The following is a 23,757-nucleotide window of genomic DNA, read 5'->3' as shown; positions in this document are numbered from 1 at the left end:
TCCTGCACTCAATCCATTTGTTGGTACTGCAAAGACACAAACCGTTGTCTTTTATGAAACATGTCATATGCATCTGGTTCCTTGCATTACATCATAATGCTGTTACTGATGATAAAAATAATTAAAATAATTTCAGTATTGGCTTAATTATAGTCCATTTAAATGTCAGTGATTGGACACGTCTAATGATATTTGAGAATAACATATGCTTCAGTATGAAGCATTCTCTATCCAGAAAAAAAGGTTGCAAAATTCTTTTCACACAGAATAGAAAATTGTTTAGAGTTCGTCCTTTCAAACACTTGCAGAGTTATGTGTCATGATCTTGACACCTATACAATCTTTTTATCTTCCATAATGACCAGATATGCATAACAAACACAGACTGGAAAGGAAAAAGAAATGTAATATTATAATGATGGAAAATCACTTACTAGATTCTTATGAAGAACAGTATTTCAATAATTTAGGTTTTTTTACAGTTTCTACAATTCTCAGAAGAAGAAAAGCAAACAGGTATCTTCCTTTCTTTCTTTGTAGAAAGAGTTTGTGTATAAGACTTAGGAAGCTGCAAATTTGGTCAGTAATACATTTTTTCCCTTTTCTTAATATATCTGCAAAGGAGAATATGTGAGGTCAGACATGATGATTAGTTGTCTTTCAAGTATCAGGGAAAGACTTCTTCAGTATGGATCTAACAGTTTCCTTGTGAGGATCTGGTACATGTCTGTGCACAAGAAAAGAGAATTGATCTGCGTATTAGTTGTATGCTGGCTAGATAGTGCCATAGAGATGGTGGAAGATGTTTTTTAATTTCCTTGCAATGATCTGTGCCTCAAGCATGTATGAAGCCTAAAGAGAAATGTCCCCAAAACTCTCCAGGACATGTTTTGTTTCATAAAAGTAATAAATTCTGTCAGAATCCAAATGATTTTGCTCACAAACTGAAATCAGAAGGCCTTCCATTAAGGGCAGTCCATTTAGGTAAAAACAATTGAGAATGGTGCAAAAGAGCATGGCAAAAATGAAAACAGAGACAAAAGCTCCTGAATTCCCTGGCTGTAGTTCCACAGCATGAATAGCTCTTCCCCTAGACTCAGTGTTATGAACTACTTCTACACTATTCATATTACCCGTGATCCTAATTAAACTTCGTAAGAACTATTATTCATAGTGTCAATGATTATACATTGTCTTTTCACTCTCTTAATTTCCAAGACCATAGCAGCAAGGATCTCCATTAGATCCAACATACATTGAAGGATGTAACCAGAGACCCATACCATAAAAATAAATTCTGCCCTAAGGCTTCAAAATTAAGTGGCCATGTTCTATGGTACTTGGTTTTGGATTAGGAAATCTGCATATCTGGTATCTTATTTTCCTGGAGATAAATTAGTACGGCGTCCCAAGATCAGTGTCTGTTTGCTACAGTTCGTATCTTGCTAGAGGTAGACAGGGCCAATTAATGTCCTTCAGCTCTTGAATATACAGTCAAAATGTGTGTTGAAAGAGTTAATGGTGAAATATTTTGTTGAAAGGGTTAACAGTGAAATATTTTTAGTAAACAGCATTGATTCTAGGATTGTTACTGCAATAGATGGATTGGAGTAGATAGTGCTTCAGACAGATTCTTACAGGCCTTGAAGGGATCATTGAAATAGAAATAGGATACTTCTGAAGATAAGACACAGGAAGAAGAATTGAGGATGCCTATTTTCTGTGCTCTATAAGACCATAGAATGGTTCTTCTGAGCATTTCTTGTGTAAATGATGGAAAAACTACTGCATCCATTCTGGTAGAAGCACCTAGATATGTTAGGCCTGTTTCAAATGCATTCATTGTCTTCATTTGCAATTGTGGACACTTAACTTTCCTAAGAGTCATGCTCAGAGGTTAGTAACATGATATCAAAAATCAGAAGCTGCTTTCAAATTGACTGAACTTGCCCCTTCTGTACCTTAAGCGATCCACTTTCATAAAATGGACTGTGAAAGAACTACGTTTCTTTGCTCATACAAGGCTGTGAAAATGTTTCAGTCTGGTTGATTCAGGCACAGCAAGATGTCTCTGTGTTGGTACATCCACTGATGGTCATCTTCACGCTTTTTAAAAGGAAACATGTAAATTTTAGGAGAGCAGACACAAGTCTTCAGAGGGATGTTACTAACTGACTAAACACTTTTTTATGTAGCTGCTAAGTGAGAGAAGAGACAAGAGTGAGTGTGAATTGGTTTAGCAGTTTGAAGACAGATTACAACACTACAGGAATATATGGCCCAGCAGGAGGGCTTTTCTCTTTCCACCACTGTAAATAGTCATGCATTTCAGTTGGCAAGAGCTAAAAGAAGATGAATGACGTGAATGGTGGTGGCTCAGGGAAAATCCAGTCTTCAGAGTTGTTTTATTTGTGTGACTTCTGTGTGGCCATGACTCTTACAATGTCGTGTCTTGCTGTGAATAAGTAGTAGGTCAGATATTATCAAGGTTCATGTGTCACTGAATGAGAACTTACTATGTCAGGCCCGTTCATGCTGTTACAGCCGAAATGTGACATCAGTGTTTCAGTTATGAACCCTGTTAAAGCAAAGTTTTAAAATGTTCCATTCATTTGGGACTCATGCATAATGTCATAAATTTATCCTCTACTTGTAGTAATTTTTAGTTTTTCCTAACGTGAAAATTATTTATTTCTTTTTATCAAAATGCAAAATGAATTTTTATGTGGAGTGGGGAGGGGAGAGGAGTGAAAATAATGACACACTGTCAGAGCTAAGTCCAAAATGCATTTGGGCAGGGAGGAAGGGAATACTGAAAGGGACTTGGTCTTGCTTAAATTGGACAGCTGGGCCTGGATCATCAACCTTCTGCCCCAGTGCAATTGCATATTGAGACAGGTGGGAAATGATGGCATTATAGAGCTCTGCTGCTCTGTGCAGCTCTTCTGTTCCTATGTATTTCCATAGAAGTCATACACCAGTGGAATAAGATGGAGAACATCTACCATATATGCTGGTCTCAGTATAAACTAGAGCATCAGCAGCACTGCAGGGCTGGAGCATTCTCCCCACACACACACTTGCACCATGGCCCTGTCCTCAGCATGGGGTGCCTGAAGGTGGCAAAAGGCTAAGACTGCTTCACTGCAGTCATTCCCAAACAGCTGGTTGGTGGTGCTTCAATCCGTGGAGAGTTGTCTGTGGGTAATCTACAGAAGCATGTAACAGTAAGTAGTAGACACTCTTGGTTTTTTCATTTGTCTGTGCTACTGGTACCTGTGAAAGTGTCAAAGCTGTCAGTGACCCCGTGTCTAAAAGTGCTGAGGCATCCGTGATGTATAGGAAATCCCATGCTGCTCAGAAGCATGGTAAGCACGCTCTGCCCTCCAACATGAAAAAATGCAGAACAGAATGAAGTTATTGGTACTTGGAGGAAAAAGGTGTATTTTTAAAAGTGTTCAACTGGCAGTTATAGCCATTATAGTCTCTGTAGGGAATGGGGCATACTTGGAGGCAGTTCGCATGACCGAATTCATAAATATCCAATGGCTGTAACTACCTATCAGGTGGATGAGCACATGCCAAACTGTCAAACAGGGAAAACAATACCACTGCTTTTTAAGATGCAAAAATGATTTTGTGAGTTTGAAATGGAAATTTCATAGCTCAGAAAATGCATTGTACTGAAAGAAGACCTTTGAATACTACTGTTTGATGTCAGTTAACAGAAAGTCTCTACCAAAATCCTGAAGCATGCACGCTTAACAAAACTCACTTTCAGCAACAGCAGAGAATTCAGAAGGAAATTGTGTATGCCTGACTATACGTTTCTGCAGTGCATAGAGGTGGGATTAGAATTGCAGCCCATGTGTTTCTGTACATTTTTTTAAGGCAGGTACAGAACTCTTGTGCATACAATTTCATCATTCTTGCATGATGAATTAGAGGGAAAAAAAGAAACAGCATTGTATCACAAAATATGCTAAGCTGTAAAAAGAAATATATAAAAAAATGATAGGCTTTATGTAGAATTTAATAAAATTAGTAATTTCAATAGTTCTAAGTATATTCGATTCATGCATTATTCATAGAAAAACATTTTAGTGGCTTGGATCATTAACTTAGACATATATGTACATGTTTAAGCACTTTCAATAAGGATGTAAAGTTTTTCTCTGTTTCCATGGAGTCAGTTAACACTACACAAGTCAAGATACATGCATTTATCTTGTTTCCTCAGATATGGTGGTAGTTTTTACGTGTGTAGTCCAACGTCATGATTGATTCTCATCCTTTCTTTATGCTGTCTTTAATTTCTCTGGTATGTTCTTTCAGAATTGCTCTGTAAGTACAAGAAGTCTCTTTTCTTTAGTACTTTTCAGTTGTCGTATAATGCATTCTGGGGAATATATTTTGAACTTTTCTCCCTAATTATGCCCACTTTATGCAGGGATACATTCAGTCTTTAAAAGTTTAAGCTCCCTGATAAATTGTACTGTGGCTGAGGATCCTTCAGAGAATAAACAGGAGGGATTATACTGCTCTGCTGTGTGGTTTTATCAAAATGTGGAATTTAGTGACAGAAGCTGGGGACTGTTTTCTGCAGGGGCACAGCTGGCTCCGCAGCTTGCCCGCTCTGGTATCCCCAGCTTAAGCCTGTGCGTGCCGTGTCAGAAGAGTGACAGGTGAGGGAAGGTAGCGCAGCCATCTCTTGTAAAATATATGATAACTATTCCTCTTGACACTCGATACGCTGCTTTTAGTTCCTGAGGAAAACGCGCGTCCGTCCGTACGTTCCTGTGAACCTATCCCTTTCAGGAGTTATAAAATAGTCATCCAGATGGCACCAAGTGTTTACGCAGAAGCTGAGGCTTAAGTCGGTCACAGACAGAAGTCCCTGAGACTTGCTTACTAAACAGATAGTTGGAATGTTGGCTCCTAGGTCTGGTTAAATTGAGCCGAAGGAAGCTGGCGCACAAGTGCGGCGCGGAGGCGGCTGCGGGAGGAAGCTGCAGATTCAGGCCCGGGCAAGCTCCACCGTCACTTTTGGCTCTCCCCTCCCTAAACAAACATCAGCAACAGATTGCGCAGCTTTCCCCTCGGAGCTTCAGCAGTTATTCATGTAAAGCTAAAATTCACTTTCAGCAGTGTTGTCTAGGGAATTTCACAAACTCATCTGATGCAGTACTTCAGTCATAGTGTAATTATTTAGCATTTATACGGAACTCCAAAGAGGAGGTATTTGGTATCCTGATGTTCTTGCTATTGTAATGGGCAGCAGTATTTTGGATGATTCTTCCTGAAAAATCATGTGCCAGTTTTTGCTTATCTTCACTTCTGTACATGATTCCTTTCTTGTCTCGCAGTGAAAAAATAAGTCATCTGAATAACTTGTATTACTTAAGAAGGGGACACACCCCCACATTAGTAAGCATCTCAACTAATATTATCCACTCTTTATTTTCATGTAATGACATAAAGGAGAGCAATTCTAGTTAACCAAAGAAAGTATAGACAGAAAATCATATTTTCATTCTAAATGTCTTCTTTTCAAATACATCCCTCTAAGAATAATCTGAATTTTATCTGCTTGAGCTTTTTTAATGGCGATGTATTAATTTCATGAAAATACTGAACTGTTCAGTTTTGCATGAGGTATGGTGATCTTTTACAGTATAACTTGCAAATATTCTCTTCTTTAAAAAATGCTTTTTAAGTATGGAAGCAGATCCTATTAAGATTACCCTTTTAGTGAAATAGAAGATTTTTTAGCAGTTTCAGTCTGGTTTTTATCTTCTTTATGCAGTAATACTGATACTGAAGGCACAAGTGAAGATTGATGTCTTAGCCTCACAGAAAATTTGTTTTTCAAAAATTTGCAGTCTACTAAATTAGCATGAATGTGATTTATATATCCTTCATTGGAAGTGATTTGAGAATAGTCCCATATGCAGTAGACATCAATGTAAAGAATCATTTCAAATTGCTCCTCAGGATTTTAAATGACACTTTTTTTTGCTTAGAAAATAAACCCATATCTATTAAAAGTACTAGGTTCATAAAGCATGAAGTTCTGTGAAATTACTCTTCCAATTTCCCTTTGAAATGGTTGTCTCTGAAGCAAACTAGATTTCAAGTTAGGTTACCAGAGAGCGCTACAAAAATGACCAAACCCAAAGCGTAATGAGATCAGCGAGGAACATATTTTCTGTTTGCTTCAGTAATAAATTATCATGAAAATGTAGCTGATCATGTTTTCTGGCAGACTGAAATGCTTCTGCTAAATGCTGTCTCCTTTCCCACAGAAATAAACGGGTTGGCAGCAGTTTTGAAAGCAAAATCATGGCCTATTCCACTTTGCACTCCCAAGCAAAACAGTATGATTACTGTAGTAGCAGTAAGAGGCCAAACATGGGGTACAAATCCTTCAACTTGCCACCTCGACTTTCTTCAGTAAGGATGTGAATGAGACCAGGTCATGTTTACAAATGCTGAAGATAGAGGTATTTGAGATAAGTGGTGGTCTAATTTCCCTCACTAAATGGTAATACAACAATAAGTTAGTCATCCATCTGTGATTTTCCTGTGCCATTTTTCCCATATAAGCAAAATTTCGTAACCCTAAGATGTGTCTGCAGGCTCTGTGGGTTTCCATGTGGGTGGTGATGGGCAGTCTCGGGGACAAGTAGAGGAAACCATAATAGTCATACTTTAAGATCTCTTCCTCACCCTCCTGTTTGGGCTTTGACGTAGGGCAGCAGGACAGTCACAGCAAGTAAACTGGCTTGAAGGTATCTGGGAAATGAACGCTGTAGCCATCTTGACTGCGGGAAGGGATTTATATTTCAGCTCCTTTGCTTGCTGAAGGTAATAGCCCGTTCTTACGGGGCAGTAAGCCACTCAGGTCCCCTCAATATGGTACAAACAAGCCAAAGAGGAAAATATCTTCAAAATAGGATAGAAGGATCACAGTGTCAGTCATAACCTGCACGGTAGAACTTGTTGTCTGGATAACACCTCTGGATAAGTAGATGAATTTAAGACCTAATTGAACTGAATTTTGATGCATCCTCTCTGAGGTGCTGGGACATTCCTGCATGAGTGCAGCCACAGCAGGACAATCCATCCCACAAGCAATGTTTGGGTGGCTGGGGAGAGCTCTTCAAGTTAGTCAGGCTGCAGCTCTTTACCATGATCACACATGTTATGTCAGGAATTTGGAAATCCTTGGTCACTTTTTACCTGACTATTGATTTGTGTGGTTCTGTGCTGCTCTACTTGTGGGTTTTACAGAGGGATCATTGTATATGTAATTTATCAGTGTGATGGCTTTTCTTTATCCTGGTGAGAACTGTGCATTGAAGAACTAGGTCAAGCCCCTGCAGTGGGAATTGCCCATCAATTTGCTTCTAAAAAGGTTTAAGTGTTGACTTTGTTTCAGTAGAGTTATACCCTTCTGTTTATAAACATATTGTTTCCAAATTCCTTTGGCGAATCATGTCTGTTATAGCTGGGTCTTTATGAAGTTTTATCATTATAAAAGCTCGCATATTCACATGCTTAAAAATGAGCTATTCTTACATTACCGCAAACTGTTTCTGCATCCTTAATTTAGGTTTTGTCTCTGTCTTTGCTTGATTTGTCTCACTAAAGTACATACACTTTCTTCCTGCCTAGTAGCATTTATTCTATAAAAATTGAGGTCATGCGTTTGCTGGACAGAGGAAGAAAATAGATGAGAGAAGTTTGTGTATAGAACACAGAAACCAGTCTAAAATAAAATCACTTTTGTGCTTTAATTAGACCTGCCTTATCATTGTTAGCATTTGTATATTTCTAATTTGTGTTGAGAAGGAAAGGCTGCTGCTCTCAGAACCTGTTTCACCAACACTACCTATGAGTACATAAGGCAGCCATCTAGCCTTCTGCTTCAAAAACTATCAGCTATGTTTTGAAGCAACTTTCAGAATACCAAAAATACACTTACTTGTCTAATATTTTACTCTTTTGGCATCTGCCATAAGCTTCCGGAGGAAGTAATACGAATAACAACTTTAAGTAACTTCACTCTTCCGCTGGGATTTTTGTTTTGTATTGTTTTAATTCACCAAGAGGTCATGATAAAAGTGTTGCTTTTGTTCAGAGTGTGTTCTTAGGCAGTTACTCTGAGCTTATTCTACTGTAGCATTTTTTAAACCCCTTGTTTTTCCTGTATTCCCTCAACTAAAGCTTAGTCTATGTTTTGATGATATTTTGTTTAAATATCTGTCAGCATGTGCTTCATAGCATGCTTGCTTTTTCTTTATCTAGCTTCACAACCAGCATCTTTTCCCTGGGCAACACTTCCCTTTATGGTTTACCTCTTACCAAGGAATTCACAAGTTTCTGCTCTTAACTTCACTTTCAAGATTTTGTACAACCATCTTGTGCCTGCCCGTGCATCATGTTTCATCTCTTCTCATAGCCATCCTCATTCATTGTAATAGATTTTCTATATTTCAGATGCACCTGAGCCCATCTCCACCTTGCTTACTTTTTTCCCCCAAGGCACACAGTAATGTTTGAGACATTTCCACTTCATGTTCCTCAAGCTCCTTCAGGCACATAACTCCAGGGGGCTTACCTGGTCTGTGACAGGTACAAGCCCTAAAGACTGCATATGTTGGTTTAGTTCACTTCTCCATGGAGTAGGTAGAAAGGTACTGCCTTCCAACGTCAAAAGTGGCCTGGCAGAGTCAGGAAGATCCTGTGCATATTAGGCCACCTGTAAGGATGCATTTTATTTTCCTGCCAGTCTGATGCCACAGGAATAGGCTGTTCTTATACATCACTTTGCCTTGTGCTATTTCTACGCCTCCTTTTGCTCATTGCCGTACACATCCTCTTGCCGTGCAAGACTATCAGGGTGACACATAGTGAATCACGTTTAACAGTTGGACATGATGATCTTAAAGATCTTTTCCAACCTAAGCGATTCTATGATTTCTGTGATTTTAATTGCTTTGGATGGTGTTTACCTGGGGAGATGGTACATATAAAATAGATTGCCTTCTGACATAAATGTTTTCAACACAATCAACAGCATATCCCGAGGAGGCTATGTTCAGGCTATTTTCTCCCCCCTTCTATCTGTGGTGGTGGGCTCCTCTGGTGGGGTTTGTCTACCGACTGGACCATCCATGATTTGGGGGAGTTGAGAATCTTATCTTTGATCTCCAAAGAGAGATCTCCAGAAGTTAAATAAGGAGAAGACCTAGATAGATACTTTGGTCTGCCTTCCTACAAATACGTACTTCTTTTCTGTGCTAAACCATTATGTTCATTGCCAAGTTTTATAGGAGTTCAACAGGGGATGTTTTATTTGTCCATTTAGACAGATTTCACTATAGAGAAGTTTTATTTTTCATTCCTCCTGCAGGTTTCTTCTTCAGTTAATTTTCCAGGATCTCATTCAGTGAATGCTGAACAGGGATAGCATTGCTAAGTCATTACCATTGCCAAGTTACTACAGTTTTATAGCCATGTTAGTTAACATGGCCCATGTTGTTCTATCACTTTTTAAACTGAAGATCCTACTGAAGTTAGTGTGAACTTTTACCTCCATTTCAATGTCAGGATGTGGCTCCTTGTACAGTGTAGTCCTCCCTGCCTAGTTACCAATTGTAAGCTGCTCTCCTCCCTTTCCTCGAAGATAAACCTCCTTATCTGGTTCCTTTTCTTGACAATAATATTGTAGAGAAAAGAAAAAGAATAAAAGTAGGTCTTGGACAAAAATGTTGGCTATTAATTATCATTATTGTGCAGTTACATTCTTGTGTAATTCTTGTCCCCTTGGAGCCTTGTTGTACAGATATGTGAGGGTAAGTATTTCCTCCTTCATAAAACAGACATTACAGGTTTTCATCTCATTCCCCTGCATAAAGTTGTCACTAGAAATGAAATATTAACAAAACAAAACTCCACCTCTTCCTGAATTCCCAGAGTTTCTCTACAAATGTAGAAAATTGCTAACAGTTAGACAGATGGAATTCTCTGAAAGTTCTAAACTACCTTGAGGAAAAAGTGGTTTGCAGAGGTCACATTCACATACCGCTTTATGGGTTTGTGCATGTATGAGCTACATAACGGCACTGTAATTAACTCACCATGATTTATTTTTGGACATGACATTGTCATGCATATTCTAGTTCCATAGACTTTGGGGGAATGATGGAAATGGTGCGTATCAGTTTTGTAAAAGATCTTAAACCTTATCTTGTCTACATTATAAATTGAAGTGAAAGGAGAAATATCCTATAGTGAAATACAGTCTGAGGTACTCTTCTAGCTTCAGTGTTTGAAAGTAGAGAAATGATAGGAATAGAAAAACTCTTGAACGGACTATTATTTAAAATTGAAGTCAGACTTAATTCTGATCAACTTAAAACATCACTTGAAGATATATGAGCTAGCAGCTTTGGCATGCCCACTTACTTTCTCAAGTTTATCTTGGGAATTAGAGGTCATAAATGAACTTTTAAAATGCATTTCTGGAAATCTGAACACTTTTTAAAAACATGATTCTCAAGGAATCTCAGTTTACCCTTACTGGGGCAATAAATAAATATAATTGATTCTAAGTAATGAGTTCAGAATTTGACCAAAGATATAACTCAAGCTGAAGCAATACCTGAGTTTGAGTAATTTAAATGGTTAACAATTTAATGGTATAATATTTCAAAATCTTAAATAAACTAAACATAAGTTCTCAAATTTTGTGATACCCTGTAATAATATGCAATATTACATTCAAGACTTTTTTTTTTTAATTATACAAAGTAGAACTGTTCAGTGCTCTTTGCTGATTACACTGAAACCGATTTCATAGTTCTTGTTGCTATAATGGAAATTGGAGAGCTTCCTTGAAGTAATTTTTAAAAGAAAATTGTGTTCCAAGGTGACTCATAAAGTAAAGGGCGGGGGGACACCGTTGTAAGTACAGGGCTGTTACTTGAAGGCTTTATGATTATATCATACATTAATCGGAGATAAAATTAAAGCCCCTAAGTGTCAGAAACAGTCTGTGATTCTGTCTGTGACTGCAAAGGCAGATCCTTGCACTGAATTCAGAAGGAAGGCTCACAAGGCAAAGGTATATTCAAAACACCCAGAGCTCCTGTGCCTGGTCAGGGGAGACGGCGAGAGAGAAGCAGCTCTGAAGAGTTTTGAAAAGCCGAGCCAGGCACACAGAGGAAGCTGCACAGGGCTGGTTCTTACAATACAGCCAGCAGAAGGCCGCCTGCTATATTTAGTCCCCTTTCCCCCTCCTCCCTTTCCTTCCCTTCCCCTCCCCCTTCAGTGCCTATATTTGAATTTGAGTTCTAGAGTAAGTTGTCATTCATTTAATATAACCTTTTTTTCTTTTTTTCTTATGGCATCCTAACTTAACAAGATAAATCACTTTCCGTATAACACTAGCTAAATATAACTACGCTTAGATAGTGCTGACTTACCTCGTCTTTTCCAGATGATTCAGCCTTTACATGGAGGAATGTGATTAATAATTATTGTTTGCATTTTTCCTTGCACCTGAATATAACATTATCCTGAAAGAAGTTATTATGATAACCTTTTTTTTATTATTAGAAATAAATGCTTTGTCTTGATATCTGGCTCTTTGGCTTAGTCTTACTTCTATAGAATAATGGAGGATGAAAATAACCCTGAATGTTATATTTGTTTAATGTTTGTATTTTCAGGGTTTGCCAGGGCTGGAGGGTCCCCAAGGTCCACCTGGCAAAGAAGGTCAAAGGGTGAGTAAACTTGGTGAACAACTGGTGAGTGTGCTAACTGACCTTGATGTGTGACTTCTTTCTAAGCACTAATAAAAAATGGAAAGTTAGCAGCTGAGTATGAAGCATACTGACAGCAAACTGGGCTTTGACATTTGAGTTTTCTCTTCAGTTGAAGGAGATTTAACAATTTCAACCATCTAAAGTGTTTTAATGACTGGCAGCACAGATGTAGGTATTGTCATTTGTGCAATATGATTCTGCATTAATTTTAAGTGAAAGAATATTAAATTGCTCAGAAGTTTTGATTTTACCGTGGGAATAGGCCATCCCATACTACCTCTAAGATATATAAACATACGAATGTAGGGTCACTAAGTTTTGTTGTAGATGCCATTATGCAATTGTCAGAGCCTAACACATATACACAGAGAGATACAGTAAGAGAAGGGGGTGTGATTATGCCCAAGACACAAAATAAACCTTTAATTACTCACAATTTTAATATAATTATGTAACTGACTGACTGGTTTCTCTATTATGTTTTTGTTTTCCATGACTCATCGAATTTGGTAGTTCAGTAGAACAGATAACAAATATTTATGATTGTGGTATCCCATGAAATAATTCAGTTTTGAGAGTTTATAATCTAGTCGGCCCCAAAAGTTTGGGAAGATATTCAGACTCAAACATTTCAATATTTTTATTAATTAAATTGTGCCCAGTTTCTGGTTTTGAAGCTGGGTCTCTCAATAATTCTTGGTTTGTTTACGCATCTTGATATTTAGTATCTCAGTTAAATTATCTGAAGTGGAAGGATTTAGTATTACGCATCATTGATCTTAGGCAACTATGGTGAATTATTAAAGGCCAGTTTAATAACTCCAGTAATAGTAATAAAATAACAAAAGACTGGTTCTTGAGCAAAATGAATAATGGCCTCTAGGCCCCAAATCTATGTTTTATATTGGTTTTTAAGTTATAACAATAGCACTAAATTTCACTTAAGTTGAACATGAAAATTTGAAAGGTGAGATTATTTAAGTTTCACAGTAAGGTTTGAAAACCTGTTCAGAAAAAGTCAATGTAGTAAGGGAGAATGAGTTATGTGGTGAATATGCTATTAAAGCATATTTAATAGCATATTAGCATGCTATTAAGGATTTTATAATTACTATGACGCTTACTGTTATGTAGTTAAATATCCAGGATACTGAAAAGCTATGGATATCCAGTTTTAGCATATTTTAGAGTGTTTTTCTGTGAAGTGTTGAATCTGCAGAAACACAGAGTTTATTAGTTCTCCTTTAGGAACAGTTATAAATATGACACTGTTTTAGAGGCATTACTCTTTGAAGTTCTTAGTTTTTTGAGGTAAAGATTCAGAGTTAACGCACTGTATTATATATAATGGTGGATAAATGAATTTGGAAATAGTTGTGGGGTTTTTTTGAATTTTGCAGTGGGAATTATGGTGTTGATACATTTATCATGGTCATTTACTATTCACACATAAAATTGAACTGCTGTCTCACTCCAATATCTATAAATACCCAATATCTATAAAAATGGGAGCCCTGATTGTTTTCTCATCTCGGCTCAGTTGCCTTGAGCCAAGCAATGGGAGCAGCAGACTGTAGAGCCTCAGCATCTGCCTTTATCTTTCTACCAGCGAGATGCTCACGACAATACTCCTTCTGCTGGCCACCCACGCCCAAGCATTAATAACATAGTTTGCAGCCTTAATCCAATTCCCCTATGCATTTACATTTCCAATACATTTAATTACACAATAACGTACTGTTTCTAATAAGATCTCTGATCTGTTTATTGACAAACAGGACAGTGCACATCTAATGGCTATTAAATATTCCTTTTTATTTAATTATCGATGTCATGTTCCTCTGTTCTACTTCCAGCAGATCCTCCTTTTCACGTTATATGAAGTTACTGGTTTTGTCATGGACTGTCTTTTGAAGAATAAAGTATAATATTGAGTGTGTAACTAACTGATGAGTTTTCTTCAACATATTGTTAAGACCTAGAAGTGATATTGTGCCCACTTTGCAGACTGGAACTGTAACATATTAGGAAAAAAAGTACTCAAAAATATTTGAAAGTATCAATTCGGTTTGGATGCTACAGTTTGAGAACCTGATTTATTTTTTTTTTTAACTTTCCATTCACATTGTATTTGTTATATTCAAAGTTTTAACTCCCACTTACCTCAGCAGCATTTTTAAGTGTTCAACTCCTTTGAAAAGTAGGCTTAGATTAATAAGGAGTCGAGGGGAGCATTATTCCATGTGTAAGTTGGAGACCTCTGAACACACTTTAAAGCAAGGTATAAGGAACTGAGCAAATTTAACAGCGTTAATGGTGTTATTGTCAAAAACTCAAACATGTAGAAGGCTCATGTTAGAGCTAGTGACTTAGGTAAGCGACAGTACAAAATGAGATAGAAAGGGAAGAAAAACAATCATGCCAGTAGATTTCTTCCCTCTTTGAACTGGCCTGCGCCATGCATTTTCATTTTCAGGGTGTTTTAAGTGTGATTTTATTGTATCATCTGAGATCAGAGTTTAATATTAGAACTACTAAGAAATATCAAAGGTGGGACCCTGTCCCAGAGTGGGCGCCCATCTCCCTGTGTTCACTGTAGAGGGAACTAGGACAAATATACCCCTTTTAAGAGGAGTAAGTCTGGGTAGTAGTATTTATTTCACCTCACAGGAATAATCTGCATCAAAAATTACATACTAAAAATACATACGATCATTATTATGGAAATAGAATAAGTATAATTATATGTAATTGTACAATTATAATAAACATAAATATTAACTGAATTGTAGATTTTTAGTTCAAAGTTATGCCAACCTTAAAATACTTATTGACTTATATGTGAAATTGGCTGACAAGCACAAATTTACAACATCACTGGATTAGATGATGCCTGTGGGTTATTTATTTCAAGATGAAAGGGGAATCTATACCTTATTTCAAATAAAGTGGTAACAGCTTTTGTCCAATGGATACACTGCATATAGAGTTACATAGTATCATTTGAGGCATCACGTGATTGTAAAAATAATAAATACGTCGCTTTCTGTGGCTTGGTGTTCTGATGTATTACTACCATATGATCATGCTGGGATACAATCTGGCTTCCATGTCAAAGAGCAGGTTAGGTTCTTACATGTTTAAATGATGGTATACAAATAAATCAGCCATGGAACTTGATGACAGAAGTGTGTGATGAAATGTCTTCTGTCCAAGCTGGTCTCCCTGGATGCTTTCCAGATATCCCAAAGGACAAAAGAGTTTGCAGAAAACAGCGTACACTAATGTGATACATTTACAGAAATGTGCTGTAGGGAGATCATTCAGAATGAGGGAGGTGAAGCCCTGAAAGCTCTTTGACTAGATCTGTACAGCATTAAAGGATCCTGCATCAAGGTGCATGCTCTATTTTTTGGCTTGGCTTCAGAGAAAATTCCAAACTCACTAAAAATTTGAAGTAGTGCAGTCATGGAGAAGAACTAGTGCAATGCTAAATAAAAATTGTATCCCTATGCACGTTAATTCTTTCATACTGGCGTAGCAGCAAAATGCCTGAATATTTCTTTTTTGAATAAACAAACACATTAACAATCTAACATTTAGGAACTGTATTGGTTATGTTTGTACGTGTAAACTCACTAATTCCTAGTCTTTTTCCACTTATTATGGCACCTTTTCCTTTCTTCTCCTTTGTTATGTCTTCTCATTCTGCATATAGCTGGCTTATGCAGGAGAAAAGAGCAATCTTCATGAGCAATGACGTAGTACAAATAATGATCTTCAGACTTATATAGCTTGTTTCCTTTGCAGAGCAATAAAAAAGGAGGAAGAGAGTTGTGAGCTAAAGCGAAGCAGTTGGATTTCTGTTTACTACCATGCTTCTGTATCTACACAAAAGAAACTACTTAGCATTTGTTGTAGCTCTAGCAAAAAAAAAAAATGTATTCAGTGATTCATCATACACAGTGCATCCTTATTTAGGGTGTTACTTAGAAAAGGAAAGTAATGGTTATGGCAGAAGAAACAGTGGCTACGTGATAATCTGGCCATATCCAGAGACCATACAGTGAACTTATTTCTGATTCTTCAACCAACCTGTGACATATACAACATTCATTTAAAGGTCTTTTGTTGTGACAATCTCTTAAGCGAACTTAGTTAAATTTTGTATGAGCATGTACTGTCCTTATGTTTCTCCTTTTGTCATGGTACCCACTTCCACTCGTGTTAGCCAGCATTGTGCTTTCCTGTTGATGGAAGGAGTCCTCAAACATTCACTGTTCATACAAAAAGAACAATGTTTCTCCTTGCTCTACCACTGGTGACTGGTATAATTTCTTAGTTTTGTTATCTTTAGTCAAGTGTTTTATGTTAGACATGAAGCCTTGCTAAGTGAGAGCTTTTGCTTTTAATTCTGGTTACTGGGAGAAGTGGGCCAGTAGAGACAGCTACTCATTCCCTTCTCCTCATTCCTGCGTGAGAGATGCTAGACCATTCTGTGGGTATTACCTTCATACCTAATTTTTCAGTGTCCCTCTTCTTGGCTTCAGGCATTCAGAGCAGCATGTTACTTGATACTACTTGATACTATTACATCAGTGCTCAGAATGACATCAGGAGCTTCAGAAGGTAATTAAATGTTACTCAGAACATGATCCAATATTACTGACCAAGAAAAAATAGAAAGATTGGGTGCTAACCTAGCATCGTGTGGAATTTAAACCACAGTAGACAACTACGCCATCTTTCTGGCTTCCTGCGTTATGCAGGACTTTATTATTTTTCTCAATATTCCTGCACTTTAGTTAAGTATATCTTTCACAGAAGAACAGTTTCCACCTGAAAGATATCAACAACAGAGACTTCATAAGTCTTCTTGATTTCTTTTTTCCAGTGTTTCTTGTTAATCCCACATTTCAAAATGTGCTTTTTATTTTAGACTTGGGCACGTAGCTTAAACCTCCAACAACTTTTTTTTAATCTCTGCTTTACATTAGAGATATATTTAAAGTTTTTTTCTCTGTAATCAAATCACCATTCCATTTATTTTTGAGGAAATTCAACTAAGGTCCTTCACCTCCCCATGTAAAGAATTTTCTAAAGTCTTCAAATAATTTTGTCATGTTGCTGTACTTCCTTAAAAATTTCTACTACTTATAATTAAAGACTGCATGGAGTTTTCCAGACTCTGCCTTTATTATGTTAAATGCAGTGAAGTGAAATTTGTATTTCCAAAATATAATTCCAAAGGTTTTGGAAATTAATACTTAGTTTGGGTTGGATATCTCTGTAGTGGGGATTTTCCCTGAACTTGATGCATTTTTTGTAAATTCTATTTTATCTGAAAATGATTTGATTTTTTAATATAATATTTTAGTGAATTCCAAAAATCCTTTTAATGCAAAGCATCAAAGCAACTTTGTTAGACAGCAATACTCTGAAATCTAGAAATTCTTTCTCAGTTGTCCTATAGAAGAGCCAGGCTCAGCACACAGCTAACACACACAGCAGTTTGTGCAGCAGTTCCTGCTTCTTTGAGATCTTCTCAGTGTCTTCTTGAGCTTTGGGGCACTTCTGGGATTGGGTACTTCTGGGAAACCCCTGAGGAAACTGAGGGTGCCTGCTGCTACCAGGTAAGGCTAAGGTAAGAGTAGCTCTAGCAGCTTCAAACTCCATCAGCAGTCCTTGATCAAAGGGTGCCTGCAGCCTTTGTTCTAGCTGACCTCTGATGAGTGAGGGTCAGGCCCCCTTTTCGTCTATGCCAGGAAGAGGGCTATATAACAGCCAGGTGATGCAGCAGTTTGCGCAGTGATAACAGAAGCAGCCAATAGATATGCAGCAGTCTCCACAGCAGTTCATAGAGAAGGGCACAAAGAAGAGGCCAGCATACACATCCTTAAAGGTGATGGTCACAAGACACAAGACCCAGGTGCTACTGAAGTAACTGTTGCACCTAGGCAGCTTCAGATGGAGGACACAGCTCTGTAAGTCCACGGGACCTGACGGGTTGCATGCACAAGTGCAGAGGGAGTTGGCTGATGTCATTGCAAGGCCACCCTTGATTATTTTTGAACGGTTATGGCGACTGGGAGAGGTTCCTGAAGACTGGAAGAGAGCAAATACCACTTCTGTCTTCAGGAAGAAAGATCTGGGAAACTACAGGCCAGTCAGCTTAATTTCAGTCCCTGGGAATGTGACAGAGGAAATCCTCCTGGAAACCATTTCCAAACACAGGAAGGACAAGAAGGTGATTGGGATAGTCTGCATGGATTTATGAAGAGAAAATCATGTTTGACCAACTACATTGCCATCTACAATGAGGTGACTAGCTTGGTGGATGAGAGGTGAGCAGTGGATGTTGTTGACCTCAACTTTAGCAAAGCCTTTGACACTATCTCCTATAACTTCATCTTGTCAAATTCATGGACAAGCTGAAAAGTACAGGTTAGGTAAGCAAACAGTGAGGTGGTTTGAAAACCAGCTGAACAACTAGGTTCAGAGGGTTGTGATCAGTGGCACAAAGTCCAGTTGGAGACAAGTCACTAGTGGTGCACACCAGGGGCTTAGTACTGTCCAGTATCTGCATGAATGACCTGGACAGTTGAGCAGCATGTAGCAGAGAACTGGGGCAAGATGAAGCACATAAAGTTCAGCAAGGGGAAATGCAACATCCTGCATCTAGAAAGCAATAAGCCCAGGTGTCAGTATACACTGGAAGCAAACTGTCTGGGAAGAAGTTTTGTGGGGAAGAACCTTCTGGACAGCAAGCAGGCCATGAGTAAGTAAAGCACCCTCGTGGCAAAAAAAGGTCAATAATATCCTGGGATGCATTTGGAAGAGCATTGCCAGCAGGTCAGTCCCTTTGCTCAGTACTGGTGAGACCGTGTCAAGGAGGACATGGACTTTCTGAAGTAGGGCTAGCACAGGGCCACAAAGTGGGTTAAAGGGCTGGAGCATCTTTTCTATAAAAAGAGCAACTGAGAGAGCTGGAACTCTTCCATCTGGAGAGGAGAAAGCTCAGGGGGAATCTTAGCATGTGTATAAATACCTGATATGATGGAATTCAGAAGAGGGAGCCAGATTCTCCTCAGTAGTTGCCAGTAACAGACCAAGAGGCAGTGGGCACAAATTAAAAACAGGGAATTCCATCTGAACATAAGAAAACACTTTTTGATTGTGAGGGTGGTCACATACTGATACAGGTTGCCCAGAGAGGTTACTGGGTGTCCATCTGTGGAAATTTTCAAAAGTCAAGTAGACATAGTCCTGGACAATTAAACCTGTTTGAGGAGCGGGATTGTACTAGATGATCTCAAGAGGTCTCTTCCAACCCGGACAATTCTGTGGGTTTTATTTAAATAGCTCTAGCTTATTCTCAGTATAGCTGTCAACAACTTCATTTTTATGGATTAATAGAATTTTTTGAAATGTTTCATGTGTATTTAAACAGACTGATTCTCCACTGTGGTGGTTTCCCAGGTTGCAGTGATGAATTCAGCTCAAACATTTACAGATCTTTCTATGATACCACAGCCGTATTCTTGACTCTCTATTCCTTGGGAAGTTGCAGGAGTCTTGAAGTAAATATTTTTGAAACAACTTCCTTATTTCCTATTGTTGTGTTTATAATACCAAATAATTCACTTAAAAGGAGGTTATTTTAGCATTATATTAGCAATAAATTCAACACTTCATAAAACTGAGAGCCCTTTGGGTTGTCATATCTGGTGTTTCAGCATTGATTTCACTAAAATTATGTATTTGGAGGGACTTTGTGAAATTGCCACACTTGCCTTATGTTACTAATCAATTTACTCTCTGAGATTACATGTTTTTCTAATCAAGCAGGAATAAAATCATTATGTCACAGTGGAAAATCTTCCTAAATAAATAAATGGGAGGGGAGCTGTTAGATTTTCTTAACATAACTATTTAGAGTGACATTAAAATTAATTTAAATTCAGTTTGCATTTATCTGGTTTGTAGAACTTAAATATTTCTTTGACATAATTTGTTTTCTGGTTCAGTGAGTAAATGTACTCAACCAATTGTAAAACAAGCTTTACAGAGCAATGATAATTACTGCATAGTAGGTCAGGCTCCTGGCACAGACCAAACAGTATTTTTCACAGCTACAGCTCTAGAGTTTTGGAATGTCTTTTAATCTTCTCAGTCCTTCTTGACTTTGAAGTAAGTTGTTTTTAAGCATGCAGAGCTCCAGTCTGATTTTATCTTTAAGTTGGAGCACTGTACGTTCATCCACTCAGTTATTTTACAGTCTAAAAATGGTTAATGTAGAAGAGGGAGATAATTTTCAGTTTTACTACCAGAATGTCTTTACCTTAAAAGCTAAGTAAATAACCAGTAAGGTAGGATACAGCTTAAAAAAAAATAAATTCTATTTTCTCCACTCAATTAGGAAATAGTTCTATCATTTCTTAATTTATTTGTTATTTTGTATTGAAGAAGTTAAAATCTAAGTTTTAATGGAATAGCAGAAATTATTTCACTTTTAAGATCTCATTTAGAATTTTCAGGGTCCCTTCCAAATACTCTATTGTCAATGTTTCTTTTAATGTCTCTTAGCCAAAGGTATAGCAACATGAGAGAATAGGAATTTTTTTCTCATAATTAAAAATGAAGGCGCTTATCATAAAAATAATTGTAGTTGAAAAATATTTCTACAAGTGATTTAGAATTTGAAATGCACTTTTGTGAATACACTTGAAAATTGTGATGGATTTTGTGTAGGAATTTGTTGGCAAAATAGGTTGCAGCATTTTATTTTTTGGCACTGCTATGCTTATTGAAGGACTTTTTTGATGTTTCTTAAATGCATTTGAATAATATTATATAGTCTTGCTAGGTGCTCTCTTTTACCATTTTATTAATACAAAAAAATTGAAGAAACTAGAGTTTTGTTGGAAATCATTCCTAAAATTAGAAAGCCAAGGTTGAGTGCAGGAATGTTTCTGCGTTAGTGAGTGGCTTCTCTTCCAAAACAGGGGATTAGGGGCTGTGTGCTCTATTCTTCTGAGCCGTGTTTCTGTGAAAGGCTTTAGTGGAATATGAGGGGCAGATTTTCACTTGTTTTCTGCAAGAGGCTTAATTTCTTGCCTTCTGGCCTTATTTCCTGTGAGTTTATTCAGGTTTAACATTTAATACAGAGGTTAATTTGTAATACACTAGTTACCACAATACATCCTCGAGCCCAAGATTAATAGGATTGAAGAAGGAATGGTACATTTAAGTCCTAGCGCTGCATTGCTGAAGTTAAAAAGGTTTCATTGACTGCAACATAGATTTCCAATTTAGGAAAGAGAATATCCAAATTATATGATTTCTATGGATTAAAAAAAAAGAAAAGCTTGTGCAATTGTGACACTACCAAAGTTAATGACAAAACTCCTATTAACAGTGGTCAAGTGGTTAAATGTTCAAAGCCCTCTTTAAATACTACCAAATTTTTGGCTAAATGCATGATGGAAAATAATGACTCTGTATTCAGCTGTGCATTTGTTGTAGGTTTCTAATTTTCATTTTGTGAGTGGTCAAACACTTGACTGGGATCCTGGGGAACCTTCTCCTGTCCCACAGCCGATTGGTCGATGTGCGCTGTTGTGTAACTGGGTTGGTTGGGTGATTGCTCAGATTTTTGTGTTTAATTCTAATCTTCTCTTTCCAGTTAACTCTTAAACTGGCTTTCTTACTGATACTGCCATGTGATGTCTGCCTTCATTCCCCTAAAATAACAGTCTGGCAAACTTTTTCTGGTAAACCATGGAGCAGAGGACTATCACCAGGTTTGGGCTAGGCTGGGTTTCCCTGGGTTAGAGTTGGTTGGAGCTCTGCAAAGCTCCAGATGAGCTGCCAGGAGCACTGGGTTGTGACTACAGACAGAGGGAAAATTGGGAAATATATATGCACGAGGTATATCAGCTTAGAGGACTGAGCCAAAGGAAAGCCTGTTTTCTGTACTCTGAATAAGTGTAGGCACTGGGACTTGTCTGGCTGCTTGGTGGCAACTTTGGGCATCTGAAGAAACAGTCTTTTAACTGCCCAGAGCTCCACTCACATGGCTGCGTTTAGGTGCCCAAGGAGCTGATGGGGTGTCCGTGGGTTGGGCACTCTGAGACGCGGGTCTTCACTTTCCACCTGCCTCTTGCTTTGGGTGTTTCTGTCCCTTCGCCAGTCTGGTTTTGAGGATTATTCAATGGAATCTTAGTTTAGCTTGGCAAATGAGTTACATAAGTCTCATTAATCTTGCATAATAACTACAGTAGTTAAGGCTTTAAAGCCCAGCTTCCTACTTTCTATAGAAGTAGTTCCTGTTTTGAAATGTGATGATGCATTTCAGGAACTGCTAATTAGCAGTTTCCCTTGAAAATTCACACAGGCTTATTCTAAGAACTTTTCCCTTCGTACTCAAATGTGGGTTCTTTAAATTATTAATTCCATAAATCATGTCAGCGTTCCTACATAGCTCTGATCGATTTTATCCTAAAATAATCCGCAGCTTATTTTTAGACACTAGGATTAGCGCTCTTACTCTTTTATAGTTAGAGATATGTGAATAGATGGATGCAACATGATACAGCAGGGGGTTACAATATAGACTTTGAATTCTTGTGTTGTGTGTTGGACCTGCAGCTGTGCCCAGGGGCAAGCAGTCAGAATCAGAGCACAAGCTTATGGAAGGATGCACAGAGCCTCTCTCCTGAACAGCTTTCCATCTAATGTAAGGCAAAGCTCATCAAGTCATTTTGATTAACAGAAGGGGCAAAGGAAGAGAGGAGTAGAGTGCAGTTGACCGCGTCCTTCAGCTAGGCACTCAGCTGGGGTTTGCTGAAGCATACAATTTCTCCTTTATTTTATTTTTAATATTTTATCTTTTTTGCCCTTAACCAAGCAGTTGTTACTTGAATGATTTGTGTGTGTATTGCAGCTGAAGTTTGTCCTGTGGAAAAGAGGAAAGTAGCTGACTGTCCAAATTAGCTGAGGGCAGGCATTTCATGAGTCAAGGGGGCAGGATGCAATATCAGTAACATTTTGACAGCTTCTTATTGCATTGATTGCCAACAAAAATGTATTCAGCACAAAGGAAATAACCAGCAACTGGTTTGGTTTTCTTTTCTTTAGATATTATTCTAAGTAGCATTATACAACTTGTTGACACCACCATCTTTTTTAAGTTAGTGTAGGTGGTATTGCGTTTTTTATTTAGTTAAAAGTAGGTGATGCCTAGAACATTCATTTATATTTTATGTGGTTTTATAACCTCAATATTTGCTCAGTGAACTCAACTACATAAAGGTAATGGGCCTCCTGTGCTGGCTGCCTGCCCCATGCACAGCACTACAGCAATGAGTACAGCTCTCAGGGCGCTGCCCAGACCCCTTCTGAACAGGCAATGGGAACTGTGGCTCTCTGCTAAGCCCCCTCGACGAACTGGAGAGGGCACAAAGATGTTTTTCACCACTTCTTTCTTGCTAGAAGGAAGTCTTAGAATCAAACTGTAAAGATGTTGCTGATGCTTCATACCAATCTGTGTGCTTGTTCTACAAGGATTTTGTACACATGGCACATAGTATAATGACAAATAATATAATGATTGGATAAAAGGTAGGGCAAGTGTTTCTTCTCTGTTTCACCAGGCAAGTGTTCTGGTAATTAATAAATGGCAGTGAAAAAGAACTACCCCCAATTTTTATTTTTTTTTTAATAACAGTTTTCAGAAAGTTTGACAAGTTTTGACTTTGCAATATGCCATAAATCACGTTTTAGCTCATCTTGTAAATAGAGATAAAATTGCCTTCCCAACATATTCCATGTTTTCCTGTGTAATTAACACCTCGTTCACAGCTGTGTCTGCCAGTCAAAGCCCTGCCTTCTTCCCCCTGACACTTCCTTGATACTTTGTTTA

The 23,757-nt window shown here is 37.9% G+C and overlaps 1 protein-coding gene across 1 annotated transcript in view; it reads left to right on the top strand.

The window, feature by feature from the left end:
- COL19A1 (collagen type XIX alpha 1 chain) overlaps positions 1 to 23,757 on the top strand; it is a 203,997-nt gene that overhangs the window by 109,946 nt on the left and 70,294 nt on the right. Inside the window, exon 15 of the mRNA XM_035895611.1 lies at positions 11,739 to 11,792. Within this exon, the coding sequence (XP_035751504.1) occupies positions 11,739 to 11,792 (54 nt within the window). The remainder of the gene's footprint in view (positions 1 to 11,738; positions 11,793 to 23,757) is intronic.

This window comes from Egretta garzetta, unplaced genomic scaffold, assembly GCF_000687185.1.
Source record: "Egretta garzetta isolate BGI_Z169 unplaced genomic scaffold, ASM68718v1 scaffold55, whole genome shotgun sequence".
In the NCBI taxonomy this organism is placed as follows: domain Eukaryota; kingdom Metazoa; phylum Chordata; class Aves; order Pelecaniformes; family Ardeidae; genus Egretta; species Egretta garzetta.
This window is presented reverse-complemented; position numbering and strand designations above follow the sequence as displayed.